Here is a 20,887-nt window from a genome sequence, read left to right as displayed (position 1 = left end):
GTGAATATTGACTTTTAACCTATTACTTCTTCAATAAATGGCAGCCAAGTTTGTGCCTTCAACCTAGGTCTATTGTCATGCAGAAAATCTAAATTCTGTGGGAATATGGGAGACTATCTCATCACTTACCTACTTACCTGCAGTTCTACGCAAATTATTTTAGAATGGAGATTAAGTAATGCTTCTATTGCAATATAAAGGGCATAAATGCACCAGTTGTTTGCCGCAAGTGCTGGCGATAGTACCATAAGAAATCTGCGACTCTTTTTGACAGCATTTGCATATGTCTCAGGGATCCCTGTAACAAATAAAAATAATGTAAATTTTCTTATGGTAATGGAAAGACCTTGGTAAGAAATCACCAAATAAGTTGAGATGTTAAGTCACCGATCGTCACATGAACAAGATGAGAACTTGGCTAGCTTTCAGGTGAATGCTTCTTCAGAGTTAGAATTTACACCCCCCCCCCCCCCCCCCCCTTCCCCACCTGCCCCCTCCTCCCACAAAAATTCACACACATATACACACACCAACACACCTGTACAGCTACATTGTCCTGGCTCACAACATTGTACCATTACTGTAACACAACTAAGCTGAAGGGTTGTGTTGGGTTGAGTGCACATAGGAAGACAGGAAAGCAGAGAGAGGGAGGGAGGAAGGGTTGGGGAAATGTGGTGGGTGGCTGGGAGGGAGAGGTAGCAGGTGCTTGGGATAGGAATGTTGCACTTGAGAGTAAACTCATTTTAGCTGCAGGCAGGAGGAGTTTTGCACAAGATATGATGACATGGAGGAGTGGTTTTTGGGGGATGGGTGTTGGAAGAAGATAGAACGAAGCAAGAGGGAGACTACAGGGAAGAGGGTGTAGGGAGCAGGATGAGAAGTTACAGGCATTGTGCAAATCTGAGATGAGTATGGAGTGCGGGTTAGCAGAGAACAAAATCAGGAAGATTATGCAATCGAAGGATGTGTTTCTAGGGCAGCTCCTACATACATAATTCAGAGTCTGGTGCTTGATTTCAAAGGCTGCTTCACAGCATGTTCCATCTGGATTCTACCCAACAAACCCAGCTTTGTATCGCATAGATGTACGTGTGTGTACGCACACATGCGCGCACACTCTAGCTCTGATTAATCTGAAAGGTAGCAAAATTCTCAGTTTTTTTCAACAATTCAGCATTATTTTACTTGTAGACCTTTTACCTCCTTAAGTTATTTATTAATGTAAATCTTCTTAATAGCTTACTTTGAAATATTTCCTTGCATTAAATCCTAACTGGACTAAAACAGTAGGCAGATTATGGGATGGCATATTGTATTCACTATTTAAAATATTAAAGTATTCTCATTAAAATGTATTTATATAAATGAGAATGAACCATTATTGGTTGGTGATTCATGTTCAATGTGAAGGCAGACAAACAATAATGCAACTGGAACTGCTATTTAATCTAAAAAATAATAACAATTTAGGGATTTTAGAAACATTTATTGTTGGATTAATTCCAAATGAAATGTCTTGAAAAACATTTTGAATAATAAAATGAAAAGGAAACATCATAATTTATATGTCACATAACTATGAAGTGGCAGTATCTGTTAAAAAGTAATTGAATAGCTAGACAAGTACCAACTTTTTCAAAGTACTGGTTTTCTTACTAATTACATTATTTACTTACAATAATTTTAGCATGCCATTGGCATCTAATAATAAAATAATGAGACAATTATTAATGGCAGCTTGTAGTTAAAATGACATACTGAGACAGTTTAAACTAATAGCTCCTTTACTGTTATTCACAAGTAACTGCACCACCATGAACATTCTTCTTCATAGTAAGGTCAGTAGCACACACGTGGCAATGAAAGTGAAATTACATTAGAGCGAATATTGCTTTTCAGTTAATATCATAAAATATTTCTAAGTTGTTATACAGGAGAAACATACCTAACAATTTCACTCTAAACGTCACACTAACTCTTATAACAAATGAATCAACTCATGAACCTTCAAAAAAAGATGCAGCCCGCTGAATTAAGTAACCTGAAGGAAGAATAGGGCATAATACACTCCTGGAAATGGAAAAAAGAACACATTGACACCGGTGTGTCAGACCCACCATACTTGCTCCGGACACTGCGAGAGGGCTGTACAAGCAATGATCACACACACGGCACAGCGGACACACCAGGAACCGTGGTGTTGGCCGTCGAATGGCGCTAGCTGCGCAGCATTTGTGCACCGCCGCCGTCAGTGTCAGCCAGTTTGCCGTGGCATACGGAGCTCCATCGCAGTCTTTAACACTGGTAGCATGCTGCGACAGCGTGGACGTGAACCGTATGTGCAGTTGACGGACTTTGAGCGAGGGCGTATAGTGGGCATGCGGGAGGCCGGGTGGACGTACCGCCGAATTGCTCAACACGTGGGGCGTGATGTCTCCACAGTACATCGATGTTGTCGCCAGTGGTCGGTGGAAGGTGCATGCGCCCGTCGACCTGGGACCTGACGGCAGCGACGCACGGATGCACGCCAAGACCGTAGGATCCTACGCAGTGCCGTAGGGGACCGCACCGCCACTTCCCAGCAAATTAGGGACACTGTTGCTCCTGGGGTATCAGCGAGGACCATTCGCAACCGTCTCCATGAAGCTGGGCTACGGTCCCGCACACCGTTAGGCCGTCTTCCGCTCACGCCCCAACATCGTGCAGCCCGCCTCCAGTGGTGTCGCGACAGGCGTCAATGGAGGGACGAATGGAGACGTGTCGTCTTCAGCGATGAGAGTCGCTTCTGCCTTGGTGCCAATGATGGTCGTATGCGTGTTTGGCGCCATGCAGGTGAGCACCACAATCAGGACTGCATACGACCGAGGCACACAGGGCCAACACCCAGCATCATGGTGTGGGGAGCGATCTCCTACACTGGCCGTACACCTTTAGTGATCGTCGAGGGGACACTGAATAGTGCACGGTACATCCAAACCGTCATCGAACCCATCGTTCTACCATTCCTAGACCGGCAAGGGAACTTGCTGTTCCAACAGGACAATGCACGTCCGCATGTATCCCGTGCCACCCAACGTGCTCTAGAAGGTGTAAGTCAACTACCCTGGCCAGCAAGATCTCCGGATCTGTCCCCCATTGAGCATGTTTGGGACTGGATGAAGCGTCGTCTCACGCGGTCTGCACGTCCAGCACGAACGCTGGTCCAACTGAGGCATCAGGTGGAAATGGCATGGCAAGCCGTTCCACAAGACTACATCCAGCATCTCTACGGTCGTCTCCATGGGAGAATAGCAGCCTGCATTGCTGCGAAAGGTGGATATACACTGTACTAGTGCCGACATTGTGCATGCTCTGTTTCCTGTGTCAATGTGCCTGTGGTTCTGTCAGTGTGATCATGTGATGTATCTGACCCCAGAAATGTGTCAATAAAGTTTCCCCTTCCTGGGACAATGAATTCACGGTGTTCTTATTTCAATTTCCAGGAGTGTATAAGCAGTAAATGGTAGGCAGGTTGCACAGGGCTGGAAATGCTACAAAATGCAAGCATATTTTTCAGTGTTGGGGTTCTGTGACTAGAGTCAGCAATAGTAATAGCAAACTGTGTATTTGAAATTACGAATTGTTACTACATATATTTGCGCTTTGCTCATTCATCACTGCTTAAACACAAAAACAGCAATAGGGCTTGTTTCTGAAGAAGCTGTATTTGAAATATGTGGTTTCTACCACAAGAACTGACCAGGAGATCAATCAACAGGCTGTTATAAAGCAGCATGCTTTTAATTTGAATTTCACTCTGTCCTGTGTTTTGCGCATCCCCCAAAATACGTCATGGCATTTCTCTTCAAAATGTTTCTCTCTCTCTTTTTCTTCTTCATTCCTGCTGAAGCAATTGTCTTTCATCGACACACATTAACATCATCTGTGTGTTACTGTAGTTGTTATATTGACAAAAAACTTATTTATATATTTTATCAAAGAGTGAAATAACTCATAGTTGAGTATTCATTCTAGAATAAATGACTCTACACTTTGTATTTCTCTCTCTTCCAGCACCTGTTTTTTCTGTTGACAAAAACACTTGTATCCAATGGTGTACAATTTTGAAGCCTCTTTCATTACAGGCAAAGAATGGCCCATTTTTAATGTATACAATTTTGTCTTTTTTTCATTATGTCTTCTTTTTCCATGCAAGGTTACTTGACAAGTTTTTCTCTGGTCATTTGGTCTGACCTTTTGTTTTGGTCCACATCTGAATGAATGAATAAATTTTATCAACTACAAGAAAGATGGTTATCGTTTATTATGGACAACAAAGAATAAATTTTTGCCACTTAGCGAGTCTTATGCATATGTTTATGTCACGTGACATTTAGCATTCGGTGATTATGAAACATATGTGATTAAAATTATTGTGTTCATATTTTAAAATATAGGCCTGTTAATATCTATAAATACACTTGCTACTTACAGTCACCAGCTAGACTGTCACGCTGAAAAGCAAAGCATTTGTAACCATATGAAGTCTCCAGTGTAGCAACTAAAACATCTAGTGCAAAATCAGAATCTTGTTCATCATAGCAGATGAATACATCATATTCCTTGTCATCTGAAATATACAACCATTATCAGTGATGATAAAAGTACAATCATAAAAAACTGACTAATACCCATTTTACCTTTCCAACATACATATGTAAACAGTTTTAACAAAAAAGAGCTATACGTGCTGTACATTACTCCTTAGGGAAAACAAATACATAATTAACATTACAGCATATAAAAAAAATTTCTTATTAGCTCAAACACTACATTAGGTTGTCATTCACTAAGAGGGTGTGAGTGGTACTAGCTACAGAAAAATTAAAATTCTAAATCGCCTTATTTTCAGTATTAACCTTTATCACTTTTGTCAGTATTAGATATAGTAACACAAAAGAAAATGTTCGTGCATTTCTTTGTGTGTGTGTGTGTATGTGTGTGTGTGTGTGTGTGTGTGAGAGAGAGAGAGAGAGAGAGAGAGAGAGAGAGAGAGAGAGAGAGTGGGGGGGGAGGGGGGGAGGAAGGAGGAAGGGAGAGGGATGGGAAGGGAGGGAGAAAGAGAGAGGGAGGAATACACAGATTCAAATCCATGATGTGGGTGATTATACTGGCAACATGACTGACAACATAGTAATAATGATTAGTCTTTATCTGAATGACTCACAATTTAAGTTGAGAAGCGTTAAAGAGATTCACATAAAACTGAAATCTTGCCGATAAACAAAAGCTGAATGTGTCTAGAAAGAAATGTAAGGACAGCTATATGAGAGTGCTTAATGAATTTGAATGTAATATCTAATCTGGGGAATGTAAAAACAGTCAGACATTTAAAGAATTTTGTTCATTTAATCAACCAGTGGCTCAAAATCATCAATTTACTTGCTCATCTGATTATATTAGCACTGAAATTGAAGATTATAATGGTAGGCCAAGGTAATAAATTTGATCTGTAACTGAAGAAGTTCTTCCATTATTTATCACTCACTCCCATTTAGTGCACTGAAAATTAAGTAGATTGCACCATTAGGCCTCATGTTGTTAACACATGAATTTCATAATAAACCCAGACAGGAGCACATTAATGCAAACATTCCTTCATGGTTGGCAGAAGATGTCATGACTCAGTTTCTGCTGCTCATTACATCAATACACCAAATTGGCAATAATACAAGGTAACCCAGAGAACTTCAAAACTGGAAGATCCAAAGTCACCACAAATTTACACTGCCTGAAATTTGTTTGTGATCTTGGTCTTCTTCCAGTAACAATAAGGAAACTGAACATGTTAAATAGTGCAGAAAAGTGGTCTCAGAATATGCTTTGGAAAAACAGAAGTTATGTTAACTAACTCACCACCTGTAAATATAGTAGGAGAATAGTACATCAAAATCATAGCAAATTTAAATATTTAGGAAAAACTGTGATGTATAAAGAAGAAAAAAACTATGTGCTATAACAGAATAAGCAAACTGTGAAAAGCACAATACAGGGTGTTACAAAAAGGTACGGCCAAACTTTCAGGAAACATTCCTCACACACAAATAAAGAATAGATGTTATGTGGACATGTGTCCGGAAACGCTTAATTTCCATGTCAGAGCTCATTTTAGTTTCGTCAGTATGTACTGTACTTCCTCGATTCACCGCCATGATTTCATACAGGATACTCTACCTGTGCTGCTAGAACATGTGCCTGTACAAGTACGACACAACATGTGGTTCATGCACGATGGAGCTCCTGCACATTTCAATCGAAGCGTTCGTATGCTTCTCAACAACAGATTCGGTGACCGACGGATTGGTAGAGGCGGACCAATTCCATGGTCTCCACGCTCTCCTGACTTCAACCCTCTTGACTTTCATTTATGGGGGCATTTGAAAGTTCTTGTCTACGCAACCCTGGCACCAAATATAGAGACTCTTCGTGCTCGTATTGTGGACAGCTGTGATACAATACGCCATTCTCCAGGGCTGCATCAGCGCATCAGGGATTCCATACGACGGAGGGTGGATGCATGTATCCTCGCTAACGGAGGACATTTTGAACATCTCCTGTAACAAAGTGTTTGAAGTCACTCTGGTACGTTCTGTTGCTGTGTGTTTCCATTCCATGATTAATGTGATTTGAAGAGAAGTAATAAAATGAGCTCTAACATGGAAAGTAAGCGTTTCCGGACACATGTCCACATAACATATTTTCTTTCTTTGTGTGTGAGCAATGTTTCCTGAAAGTTTGGCCGTACCTTTTTGTAACACCCTGTATATCATGAAGAATACACACAACAAAAAACAGAACTCCTGAAGACAGACGTTGACTGTGGATATTGTATCACCGAGATAGTCCCTTTGACTGTTCAGAGATGTCACTACACTTGCCATCCCTTTGACTGTTCAGAGATGCCACTAAACCTGTCCAAAGATGTAAACAACTATGCATGAGCAGTGTCTATTAGATGGAGGGGGTCCGACAGCAGATCAGTTCCAGTCATTCCACCTGGAATGAGGTACATGGCTTGTGTTGTCTGTAGTTCATCCATGTCTAGACGGTCCATACCGCAGTTCAATCACATCCACATTGTTACTTTGTGGCAAGAAGGGCTCTCAACAAGGGAAGTGTCCAGGTGTCTCGGAGTGAACCAAAGCGATGTTGTTTGGACATGGAGGAGATACAGAGAGACAGGAACTGTCGATGACATGCCTCACTCAGGCCACACAAGGTCAACTACTGCAGTGGATGACCGCTATCTATGGATTATGGCTCAGAGAAACCCTGACAGGAATGTCAGCATGTTGAATAATGCTTTTCGTGCAGCCACAGGACGTTGTGTTATGACTCAAACTGTGTGCAAACGGCTGCATTATGCGCAACTTCACTCCCGATGTCCATGGTGAGGTCCATCTTTGCAACCAAAACACCATGCAGCACATTACAGATGGATCCAACAACATGACGAATGGACCGCTCAGGACTGGCATCACGTTCTCTTCACCAATGAGTGTTGCATATGCCTTCAACCAGACAATTGTCAGAGACATGTTTGGAGGCAACCCGGTCAGGCTGAATGCTTAGACACACCATCCAGCAAGTGCAGCAAGGTGGAGGTTCTCTACTGTTTTGGGGTGGCATTATGTGGGACCGATGTACAACACTTGTGGTCATGGAAGGCGCTGTAATGGCTGTATGATACGTGAATGCCATCCTCTGACCGATAGCACAATCATATTGGCAAAGCATTCATCTTCATGGATGACAGTTCATGCCACCATCGTGCACATCTTGTGAATGACTTCCTTCAGAATAACGACATCGCTCGACTAGAGTGGCCAGCATGTTCTCCAGACACGAACCCTATCAAAAATGACTGGGATGGATTGAAAAGGGTTTGTTTATGGATGATGTGACCCACCAACCATTCTGAGGGATCTATGTCAAATTGCCATTGAGGAGTGGGACAATCTGGACTGACAGTGCCTTGGTGAACTTGTGGATAGTAAGCCACAATGAATGCAGGCATGTAGCACTGGAAGAGGACATGCTACTGGGTATTAGAGGTACCTGTGTGTACAGGAATCTGGACCACCGCCTCCGAAGGTCTCACTGTATGGTGGTACAACATGCAACGTGTGGTTTTCATGAGCAATAAAAAGGGTGGAAATGATGTTTATGTTGATATCTATTCCAATTTTCTGTACAGGTTCCGGAACTGTCATAACTGACATGATGCAAAACTTTTTATGATGTGTGTACATTATAATCACTAGGAATATGTGCTGTAGCTAACAACTGGTGCCAGTCATGCCTAGCAGATTTTAATGAAAAACTTGTGGGGACACAAGCTCTATGGACTTCCTTCCCCAAGAATATCGTTGCAAAAGCAGTATCTCTGGACCTTGGGTAGTGCGTTCTGTGACACCAAGTTTTTAAGTTGTATCCCTCCATATAACGTGTGTAAATAAATATTGTGTATGTGAATCGGTGATGTTGACAGTCATTACGCATCACAAACATCGTGTTCGTTACCCAGTTCCTACATTGTTGACCCCGTGCTGCAACATTTTCGTGTGACACGCTGCTCTGCCTCCACCCAACATGAGAATACAACACCCTGCCAATGTGGATCCTACAAACACCAATGTCAGCCAGCAAGTGTTGTGAATGTTTATCTATCGACTTTTCACCACTAAAAGATGGAAATTCCACTACTTCTGGGTTTAATACGTGCACAACAATGCAACCATTGTCACATCAACACACACATAATGACTGTGATATTGAACTTCTATCGACCACAGTGTCTTTACTGAACACTGAAAGTAGTGCTACGAGTGCTTATGTGGACACTAACCTCATCAGACTACATAAAGAAGGGACAACGATGATCGATGGTAATGAACAATGGTGCTACCCTGCCGTCCCTGCCAATCTCGAGTGCAATATTCCAATTGCTATACATTCAACTAATAAAAGTGCTACTCACAAGTCTCCCTATCAACCTAGTGTCTCTACCATTATTGAGATGTCAGGCATTGACAGGCTAATTACGGACACCAACCACAGTTACGTAACAAACACTGAACAGTCAGTGACAACATGAAAGTCAGTGTATTTGGTGGTCTCAGGGACAGAGAGGCTGGTTAACAGTGATTCTGAACAGAATGGCATATTTCTGCACACCACTTTTGCTCTCACACATCACGTGGGTGAAGTCACACACCTTGGGCGTGACGTCACAGACCCGCCGGCCACACCAATCCCCACAACCCAGCTTGCACCGGGATATGCTGACGCTCACTATGTGCTGGTATGGATGCACGACATGACTGTTTTACCATGACCACACGTCAACAGCTATCAGGATACCACAACAGACACATCAACAGCACTACGACCACAAGATGCATATCAGAATTACAACCTGACTGCTACACCAACCACACTCACATCGAAGTGCATCAAGTTCGAGCCAGACATCAACACCATACCACATGGACTGACATTCTACGACGATTTTATCCAGCTGGCGATGATTACACGGCATGCTGTTGATCCTATGGGCACAACGCAAGGACCTCCCACTTTGTGATGCCCTCTGAACGACCGTGACTTCACACCACCTACTACAACACGCGTTATGACCAAGGGGTGCAACGCTGTTAGCATGGAGTTACTTGATACACCACCTGCACCATGCGCTATGTTTCATTACACCGACACCACCACAGTAACTGCGACGGCCGCAACGTGACTAACGGAACACTGTGCACAGTGGACACACGGACAAACACTGCCAGATAACTGTGATATCCAATGGAATTATATTTTTCCGCATTCTGCTGATGCCTCTATATGTCACACAGGTGACGGCACAGAGGTATCAGGTGCGCTGTGACCCTCGCAACTTCACGGGTGTGACATCACTGCCCAGCCGCCTGTGCCGCATGTCGCACCACAGCTTCAAACGGAATATCACACACACCATGCCGACAAGTACAACAGACAATGGCCACACCTCATCAGGCCACCACAGTTGGTCCAAGCAACCCCATGCAACTACTGCACAGGGGCAATTCAGTGGGAACAACAGAAAACGACCACTATGGAAACCACCCACCATCTATCAAACTCCACCTGCCGCCCATTCACACAAACTCACCAGAAGTGTGCTTTGGCTTATGCAGAGCAAGCTGTTAATACTTCTCAACCATCTCGGTGAGCAAGCGGATCTCGTCAGCAATCTACTGCTAAATAACCCGACTGCACTCAAGTATGAGACTATGAAGTCAGTAATATTGAAACAATTGTCACGCATGCCAGAGCAACAACTGCACCTTGTCATAAACGAGATGATGCTGGGTGACGACACGCCATCAACATTATGGCACAAACTGTGCCTGAAAATTGATAACAACCTACTATCAGATGGGGCCCTGTGGTCATTATGGTTACTCAAGCTCCCAGAGCATATACAGATAGCACATCTAGTACATGGGGACACACCATTGGAAATGCGTCTACAAGTGACTGATAGGATGCTGGCGCTCACACACCACGGGACACTGATCAGCACCAGGACAGCCATCTACAACTGCCGCACCAGCAATGGATACGGTACACAACAGACGAGGGCAGCAGGGGCAGACACTGTGTACAGACCCGAGGCAACCTCCTCCTCCCCCCGCAAGTGGACCCCACTCACCCTACAGGCTGCAACCCCTGCAGCACTGCAACAGTCATGGCGCATGGACCCAGCACCTGCAGGAAATAAACAAACAAGGGAGATGGCCGACACCTGGGCCGCTACAACACAGCCCAGCCAAAACAAAATGATGAGTGGCTACTGCTGGTTTCATGCGTGATTTGTTGCCAATGCACGCCGCTTCTGACAGTTGTGTGGCTACCCAAACTACACTGGCACACCAGCCTGCCTCCCTACAACAAGCCAACTTTCTACTGGAGATACCAAAGCACATAACATTCCACACACAGAGGCAGATGGTGCACAACCGTTTGTTATATGCACCGGCTACACAAGTACCTGCTAGTCGATATGGGCACAGACATCAGCACACTACCCCCATATCTCACCACAGGAGATTACAAGCCCTCAACCATACAACTCTGAGTGGCAAATGATACAATAATACTGGTAGTGGGGACAGCCTATGTGACGCTCTGGCTAAATGACCATACACCAAGTCCGTGGACTTTTTTTGTGGCTGAAACGGTGGAACTAGTGCTCGGAGTGGACAGTAGACTTCCTCCATCATTACTGTCTCATCTTGGACATTAGTGGGGCTCTGTTATTACAAGGCAACACCCTATAGGAGGTGTCTGCAGTGACAGTCTGCTGTTCACCATGGACACCCCCCCCCCCCCCCCCTGCACCACTAGACATTGAGACTGCAACGGATCTTGCATTACAACATGCAACACAGTGCAACGAACTCCACGAAAAGATCATCTGCAAAGAGAACAACAAAACATGTACAGAGAATGAGCACCTATGCAGCCATCATCATGAACTGGACAACCAACTGCAATGAATCCGGCAGCAACTACAGATGGCCCAGTGCACCCGAGAGCCACAGGATAATTGCACAACCACTAGCATGGATACACAAGTTAGTACAGTGCCTATTATACTTGGTGATGCAGCTCTCACGAGCAGGTCAAATAGCAACAGTGTTTCTGCTCTTGTGAGCAGGTTACCCAACAACAAGGCCACTACCCTTGTGGACAGAGAAGACAACAGGATTCCGCCCCCTGGGCCACCGCTACCAAACAAAACAGTTAGCATAGTTATGGACGGCACTGTCCATAGAATTAATATGACTCTGGGATCGAGCTTACGCTACCGCCCCCACTGCCTGTCCCCCCACAAACTCAAGGTGGCCAAGGCAGCCATAGAAGAATTTCTCCAGGATGATATAATCAGACCTTTGGACAGTGAATGGGCATAACCTATCACTATGTGGCCAAAGAAAGAGAGTACACGGCGCCTCTGTGGCGAATACTGGTACTTCAATGCCAAAACAATTATAGGTAGCTACCCGGTCTCTCGAATATTCAAGATTTTGCACACGAGATGGCAGGGGCAACCATCTTTAGCGTATTGGACTATAAAACAGCATACTCCCAAATAGCTATGGCCCTGGAGGACGTTCACAAAAAGGCCATTATCAATCCATTCGGTTTACATGAAGTTCTATTCATACCATTTGGGTTGAAAAATGCCATACAGACATGGCAAAGATTCATTGATGGGTTGTTTTTCAATGTGCCACTCTGTTACTGCTATTTAAACAATTTAATTATATTCTCAAAATACACAGAGAAACATGAAAAACACCTTCATGGAGTATACAACAAGCTGCCACAACACAGGGTAGAAATTAATACTGACAAATGCCAACTGCGACAGCCTTGCATCACGTTCGTCGGCCACCTAGTCGACGCAACAGGCATGCAGCCCACACAGGACAAAATTGAGCAAATCACTAACTGGCCCCCTCCCACAAATTACCAAAAACTATGTAAATTTCTCGACATTGTCAATTTTGTACCAACAACACCTGCCCCATGCAGCTGAAACACTACTTCCCATCACAGAAGCTCTACAGTGAAAAATAAATTGGGAAAGATGAAGCTAACATGGACAGTCGAGATGCAAACTGCATTCAGCAACATTAAAGCTCAACTAGCCCACACCATCACCCTCACACTACCTTCACCAGATGCTCATTTTATTATTAGATTAGATGTAAGCGATCAAGCGATAGGCACTGTATTACAGCAAGAAGTGCCAGAGATGATTCAACCTCTCCATTTTTTCTCAAGAAAACTGACAGACTCTCAAAGGAAGTGGTCAACCTTTGACCAAGAACTACTGACCATGTATGAAGCAGTGCACTACTTCTGTGATGATACTGAAGGGAGACCACTTACTATCTATACAGACCATCGAACATTAGCTGCTGCAGTAAAGAACCTGTCTGCCAATGCCACACAGCACAATTTTAGGCACTTGGACCACATCTCACAGTTCACAACAGATGTTCACCAAGTGCACAGAGGGGACATATGGTTGCAGACTACCTGTCCACCTAGCAGCCGTGACCATTCACCTGGATTTCGGTAACCTTGGGGATGCACAGGCAACAGATACGGACCTGGGGCAATTCTTGTCAAGTGGAAACATGGGATTACAACTACAACAATGGTCAGTGTCTGGAACCAACAAACTAGTTTGGTGTGATGTGTTAACAGGGAGGCAATGACCTTCCATCCCTGTCAACTATCGCCAAAAAATATTCAATTTGCTCCATTACTTAGCTCATCCTGGAGTGTGCCCCACGACAGAACTAGTTTCAGAGTGTTATGTGTGGCTGAATATGAAGAGAGATTGTGCCACTTGGACATGAGTGTGCATTCCTTGCCAGAGGACAACACAACCAGCCACCATTAGGGAGCTTCCCTGTCCCGAAGGGCTGTTTTTGCCGTGCACATATAGATATAGTGGGGCCACTACTTAAATCTAATGGATTTTGTTATATCCTATCGGTCAATGAGCGAACAACTCAGTGGGTGAAGGCCACTTTGCTCAGGGACTTATCAGTGGAGACAGTTGGGAGATCTTTGATCGATCTATGGGTAGTGAGATTTGGCTGCCCTGAGTCACTAAGAACCGATCAGGGCAGACAATTTGAATTGACTCTTTATGGAACTGTGCCACCTCTGCAGCTGCCACCGATTCCATACCACAGCCTACAATCCACAGTCAAACAGCCTCGTGGAACGATTGCACCGCACACTGAAAAGAGCACTGGTGTGCCACAATAGCGAATGGTCAGAGGAGGTGCTGCTGGGTATCAGAACAGCTCACAAAGAGAACCTCGACACCTCGCTAGCAAAGAGCCTCTATGGTGAAGCGATTAGCCTTCTGGCGGAATTTGTCACGTGGACAATGGACGAAGGCAACAAGGATCACTCTGACCTCCTACAAAGGGTCAGAGAATGGATACTCAGCATCAGAGTCCCACTGCCCTCACATCACACAACACCCTCTGTATTTGTGCACAAAAACCTACAGACTTTCACTCGTGTAATGCTATGCACAGACACTATCAAGCCAGCACTGCACCCAGCGTACAGTGGACTGTATAAAGTACTAGGATGGGGACCCAACATATTCAAATCAAGCTAGCCGGCAAACCCATTACTGTGTCTGACTGAAGCCAGCATGGACTTTGGTGGAGATGCTGGGGAACAATACTGCCCCTTTGACCCCATGCCATGACCCAACCCCTTTTGCCATCACAGTCAATGTCAAGCACTATCTTCCTGAAGATATCACAGTGTCTCTACATGACACAACGACCATGGTATCTGCCACGTACAAAAACTGACAGGTTGGCAACAGCATGGTGTTGCGATCATTGTACCACTCCACACCGATACCACAGTCATTCAGTACAGCTGCACTGTTATCTACCTTCCTACATGTGTAAGCCCAAGATCACAACACGGAAAACCGGACACAGGATTAACCTACACCCCCATCACAGGATCATGTACAACCACCGGTGGATGACCTAACGATGGAACCTCTAGTACCACCTACTCAGCCAGTACTGACGTCACGAACAGACAGACTGCTGCGCCGACCAAGACATCTAGATGAGTACGAGCTAGACAGCATCTCCAGAGATGACCTGCACCATACCACAACACATTTCAGCACTCCATGCCTTTGGGGGAGGGCCAAATAACAGTATCTCTGGACCTTGGGTAGTGTGTTCTGAGACACCAAGTGGTTAAGTTGTATCTGTCCATAGAATGTGTATAAACAAATATTGTGTACGTGAATTGGTAACATTGACAGTCATTACACGTCATGAACTTCTTGTTTGTTACCAAATTCCTACATACTTATGAGAAACAAAATACACACATCCAAAGAAGTGTTGCATCACCCTGGCTCCCAGAACTCCTGAAGATAGATGTCGACTGTGATACTGTATCACAGGCACAGTCCCTTTGACTGTTCAGAGATGTCACTAAACCTGCCCAAGGATGTAAACAACTATGCATGAGCAGCACCTACTAGATGGAGGGGGTCCAATAGCCGATCACTTCCAGTCATTCCACCAGGAATGAGGTATACAGCTCTTGTCTGTAGTTCAACCATACCTAGACAGTCAGTACCATGGTTCGATCATGTCCGCATTGTTACTTTGTGCCAGGAAGGGCTCTCAACAAGGGAAGTGTCCAGGTGTCTCAGAGAGAACCAAAGCAATGTTGTTTGGACATGGAGGTGATACAGAGACACTGGAACTGTCGATGACATACCTTGCTCAGGCTGCCCAAGGGATACTACTGCAGTGGATTATGGCTCAGAGGAACCCTGACAGTAACACTACCATCTTGAATAATGCTTTTGTGCAACCACAGGAAGTTGTGTTATGACTCGAACTGTGTACAATTGGCAGCATTTTGTGCAACTTCACTCCCGACATCCATAGTGAGGTCCATCTTTGTAACCACAACACCATGCAGCTTGGTACAGATGGGCCCAACAACATGCCGAATGGAACGCTCAGAATCAGCATCACATTCTCTTCACTGATGAGTGTCACATATGCCTTGAACTGGAGATGTGTTTGGAGGCAACCTGGTCAGGATGAACACATTAGACACACTGTCTAGCGAGTGCAGCAAGGCGGAGGTTCCCTGCTGTTTTGGGGTGGCATCATGTGGGGCTGACGCACACCACTGGTGGTCATGGAAGGCACCGTAACAGCTGTATGATATGTGAATGCCATCATCTGACCGATAGCGCAACCATATCGGCAGCATATTGGCGAGGCATTCGTCTTCATGGATGACAATTTGCGCCCCCATCATGCACACCTTGTGAATGACTTCCTTCAGGATAATGACATCACTCAACTAGAGTGGACAGCATGTTCTCCAGATATGAACCCTATTGAACATGCCTGGGATAGATTGAAAAGGGCTGTTTATGGACAACGTGACCCATCAACTACTCTGAGGGATCTACGCCAAATCGCCATTGAGGAGTGGGAAAATGTGGACCAACAGTGCCTTGATAAACTTGTCGATAGTATGCCATGATGAATATAGGCATGCATCAATGCAAGAGGATGTGCGACTGGGTATTAGAGGTACCGGTGTGTACAGCAATCTGGACCACCACCTCTTAAGGTCTCATTGTATGGTGGTACAACACGCAACGTGTGGTTTTCATCAGAAATATAAAAAAGGGTGGAAATGATGTTTATGTTGATATCTATTCCATTTCTCTGTACAGGTTCCAGAATCCTCAGAAACGAGGTAATGCAAAACTATTTTTGATGTATGTATATTAATAAAGAAGTTCCTCGGGGTAGCACATTAGAACCAATACTCTTCCTGACATACATCAATAATTTTTCCAATAATAATAATAATAATAATAATAATAATAATAATAATAAAAATAATAATTATTATTATTAGCTTTACTGGCCACATTGGACAACATGAGTAGTAATAGATTCAACTTTTCTATGAAAGCCGTACTGTTTGATTTTTGTAATTCACCCAGTGCTGTTTCATTCATTCCAACTGTAATCTGCTCAGTGCATCTGAAATCTCATGGGGAAAAAATTCTCATTGCTGATAAAAGCTATATTACAGTCACTGAAAAATCTAGGGAACTACATGCATAGGAAGCAAATGATACCCTTCAAGGATGTTGACAACTGTTCAACAACCGATGTAGTTACATTGACCATAAAGGGCAGAAATGCCACAAATTTTAATCTGATGAGACAAAATGACAGTTAAGTTAAATAGGTTGCATAACAAACACAAAATTTGTGGGACTGAATATTGACCAAAGTGGACATGAGCAAGAGGCTGCAGGTGGTGATCATGTGTGCATGAGGTGCGCTAACTTGTGGGAATGTGTGTGTATTTTCTTTTCTGAAGAAGGCTTTGGCTGAAAGCTAAACATGTAATAGTCCTTTCTTTGTGCTTGTCAAGAACTTGACATGCTATCTTTACTGTGAGTAGCAATCTGTTCTTTTCCTAATACTGTTGATATTCCAACCTGGAGTCTCCATTGTTTTAATAAATGTTAAGGTCAGGAAAACTCAGTAGCTGCAAAGCACTGCCTATGGACAAGAGTAGACTTAATTTGATGAAACATAAATCTTGCCCTTTGTATTGATCTACTGAGCTTGTCATCAAGAAAGGTGTTAATATCAGTCTACCCAATCACATCATCAGCTGTCAATGCCAAAGTGCTAACTCTACTATGAGATTTGTGTTTCGACAAGCATGTCTCTACTGCATATGTCAACATTATGTCTGGAAGTATATTTAAATTTCTGGGCCTTTGATCATGGCATAATCTGGTAGACTGCTATATTTAAAACTAACAAGCACCAGTTATATAAGCCAGCTCCTGATCATAATGATAGAAAAATACCAAAAGCTTGAGATAATACTTAAACCTAATACCACAAGGGAACTGAGATAATTTTTTCCACTATTAAAATTGGTTTATAAATCAGAAATGACAGATAGAAAGGAAACTGTGCTAACGGAAAATAGTCTTTTGCAAAGTTGGTTGGATTTTGATTGAGAGATTAGTAAAATTTTGTAATCTTGTATTTCATTTACTTACCATTTTCTTCACTTTTCCCAAAACGATCTTTCCAAAACAGCCGCAGTTCAAGATGCCACTGAATGACAAACATTATAGTCAGTGTAGTGACACCAACAAATACACAGACAATGATGACAGTAGTTTTATATGTGTGTATGACTTTGGCATCTGGATCCACTTCAACATAAAAATAAATTAAGTCACAGGAATGTTTAAAATGAGAACTATTCATTTTACAGAGTATGATAAGTGACAACAAAAACATCACAATCAAATATGAATAAGACCTTTGTACCAAATTATTGCTCTTAATTGGATACTTTACATTTGCACCCATGTGACAAGAGAGCAAAGTGAAATTTTCTAGATGAGTGAAAATAAAAAAATATTCTGGGAACCCATGATATAAACACAGATATTTACAAACATGGTTCATTATGTAATTAATTATAACTTTACTGTTTCCTCTGGCCAGTGATAGAATAAATTTGGCCACAGCTGTAAATTGTTTCATATAAAAAAGGTTTCTTTCCAAGTGGATAGGAAGTTCTTGTTCTAATAACTGAATTTGGTTCTATTGTTAAATAAATAGCAAGCGTTAATTATGGCTCTGTACTGAAATATGTCTATTCTGTAGCCACAGCGTAGACCAGAAAGCCTTTGAGACTAAGTTATCAGTCTAAAATAATTTTAAATTGTGAAATGATCAGTTTTTTCAGGAAGAGAAAACAGCATACTGTTTGATCAAAACAATCTATATAAATAAAATGTCAATTTTCATCAAAATCATGTTTCTCCCAAAGTACTTGAGCAATTGCTTTGAAATTTTGACACAATGTTTCATTCTAATATGGAATAACATTTGAGATTTCTTTGTAACAGTATTTCCCTGTTATTAAATTTATAAAAAAAAATATTTGCTACATATTTTAAAAAATAGGTATATAAAAACACATGCATATTCAATGCAATGTTGTGTCAAAATTTCAAAGCACTCAGTCAAAAACTGAAAGAGATTTGTGATTATGAACATTTACAGTGCTGTGTCGTCTGAACGAGACACAGCCAGGGCAAAAGCACCACAGGCGAAAAGATGCGAGCTGGTGCCAGTGCCATAGAGACTCACTCCTTTACAAGTTCCACCAGCACCACAGGCGGCACTGAGGATGAGGATATCGACTTCTCCTCAGCCAATTACTGGCCGAGTACAATCCACCAATGACCGGACAACAATGGACAGAAGTCTACTCAAAAGATGGAAGAGCAGCTCTCACCCACTTGGTTGTATATCATTATACAGGGCTGACTTAGACAGGCAACATCATTTAGTGAATTCTTAGAAGTGAACAGATAGTTATGGTAAATTGCATTTGCTATGTACTGTGAAGTTTAACTATGATTATTTGTGCTTAGCCATTGAGGGTCTTTTTTGTGTTATATTACAAGCAGTGTTGCAGACTCCATTTTTCAACAAATCACGAAGATAAATAAATCTTTTTAACTCATTTGTGTGACTTTGTTACTAATTTGTTGGAGTGTTGTAGAACCTTCATTCTCCTGTACTGTTATTTGAGCCCGGTGCACAATTACAATTTGTTACACATTTTGAAAACATTCAAATTAGTTGATACTAACCCCCACAATAATGTGATAGCTTCTGTATATAAAGTACATACAGATGATATATCATATTGTGAAATATGTATGTCTTTAGCCAGTTACATAGTCATTCACTGATGTGTTCTCACATGAGTGTAACAAAACCATAAAAGTACCATTACATGAATTACAAAGCTCAGAGGCTTTAAGAACTGATCAGCCTGGAAATTTCATATCTGTGCCATGGTGGGTGGGGATACTGTCAAAGGCTAAACAACTGAACCAGCATGCAACGGCAACACGAACACAACACCAGTACAGGTACATAAAAGAAAAGTTGCAACACAGAAAAGGCTGGATACTGCAGCTCAGAAAATTATCAGAAGCCAACACTACACATAATTAATTGTGAAATTTCAGCTGTAATGATGATTAAACTTCTTTCAATTTACAAACAGAAAAGTAGCCCTGCACATAAATGCACAGCACAGAACAGAACAGAATGGTGCAGACCACAGCAGAACTGTGCAGAGTGTTTGTAGATGCATGAAAAAGTTCCAGTGTGCATGTGCACACATCAATAAAAATGGAAAATGAGAATTTCCATCCAAGCAGTGCATGCCCAAATGAACCATTTCTTCCATGTACGAACACTGGACAGAACTTGTTTATTATTGCACAGAGTGGCACAGCTTGACATCCGCCCTAGGCATTCTGTGGTACACAAACATCTTTCCTTGGTTTTGTGTGTTACAGCTTGATGTAGCTGGTGTATATGATGCTTAAGAAAGAATGTTTCATGTGATAAAGCCACATATATTCCACAATTAAAAGACTTTGCTCACCATCTAAAGAATGAAGGTGAAAATATTTTTACCTCTGTGAGTGTCAAAAAACTATTAATTTTGTAATCAGTGAGCTACAATCATTTTTTGAGCACATGAGAATCAACCCAGTCCGATCATCATACTTCAATCTCCTTCATGTCAAGACTGTTAATGGAAGAAAAACTTTTAAGTCTAAAGAAAAAATACATAGGAGAAGGCACTTTTGACCAGTAAACAACACAGAAGCAGGTGCTTTAAGAATAATCCTCATCATCAAAATAAAAATTTAAGCAAACCAGGTAAGTTTCAAACATAATAAAAATATCATTGCAACAGAAGTTAAGGACTGCATATGAGGAGGGTATTACGGCAAAATTCATAAGTTTCTCTTCCACAAAAGTTATTCCAAGCAAGAAAAGTATGTATTCTGATCCTCAGTGACTTGTATAGCTCCACACAAAGCAAAAAACATAAATTCAAAGTAGAATACCTAGACCATTTTATAAACGAACAGTGATAAGCAAACTGAGCACTATAATAATTTGCTAATGTTCTGAGGCACAGGACACTTATGTTCTATGTTTCATAAGTAAATTATAAGTCTAAAAGGTACAGAAGAGTATGTTTGTGAACTTTGACATAATGACAGTGACGAAAAATGAAAGTTGATGGGTGCATCAACAGTCCGACATAGTGCCAAAACATATGAGTCAGTAGGTAGCCACCCCACTAATAAGAGTTG

At 42.4% G+C, this 20,887-nt stretch overlaps 1 protein-coding gene across 1 annotated transcript in view; it reads right to left on the bottom strand.

Annotated features, from left to right (window-relative positions):
* The window catches only part of LOC124595077 (X-linked interleukin-1 receptor accessory protein-like 2), a 137,465-nt gene that overhangs the window by 22,404 nt on the left and 94,174 nt on the right, over window positions 1–20,887 (bottom strand). Inside the window, exons 6-8 of the mRNA XM_047133658.1 lie at window positions 17,738–17,896; window positions 4,475–4,612; window positions 138–298 (exon numbers count right to left, since the gene is read on the bottom strand). Of these exons, the coding sequence (XP_046989614.1) occupies window positions 138–298; window positions 4,475–4,612; window positions 17,738–17,896 (458 nt within the window). The remainder of the gene's footprint in view (window positions 1–137; window positions 299–4,474; window positions 4,613–17,737; window positions 17,897–20,887) is intronic.

The sequence above is a fragment of the Schistocerca americana genome, chromosome 2 (genome assembly GCF_021461395.2).
Source record: "Schistocerca americana isolate TAMUIC-IGC-003095 chromosome 2, iqSchAmer2.1, whole genome shotgun sequence".
In the NCBI taxonomy this organism is placed as follows: Eukaryota; Metazoa; Arthropoda; class Insecta; order Orthoptera; family Acrididae; genus Schistocerca; species Schistocerca americana.
The sequence above is the reverse complement of the archived record's forward strand: the minus strand, read 5'-3'. Positions and strand labels throughout refer to the sequence as shown.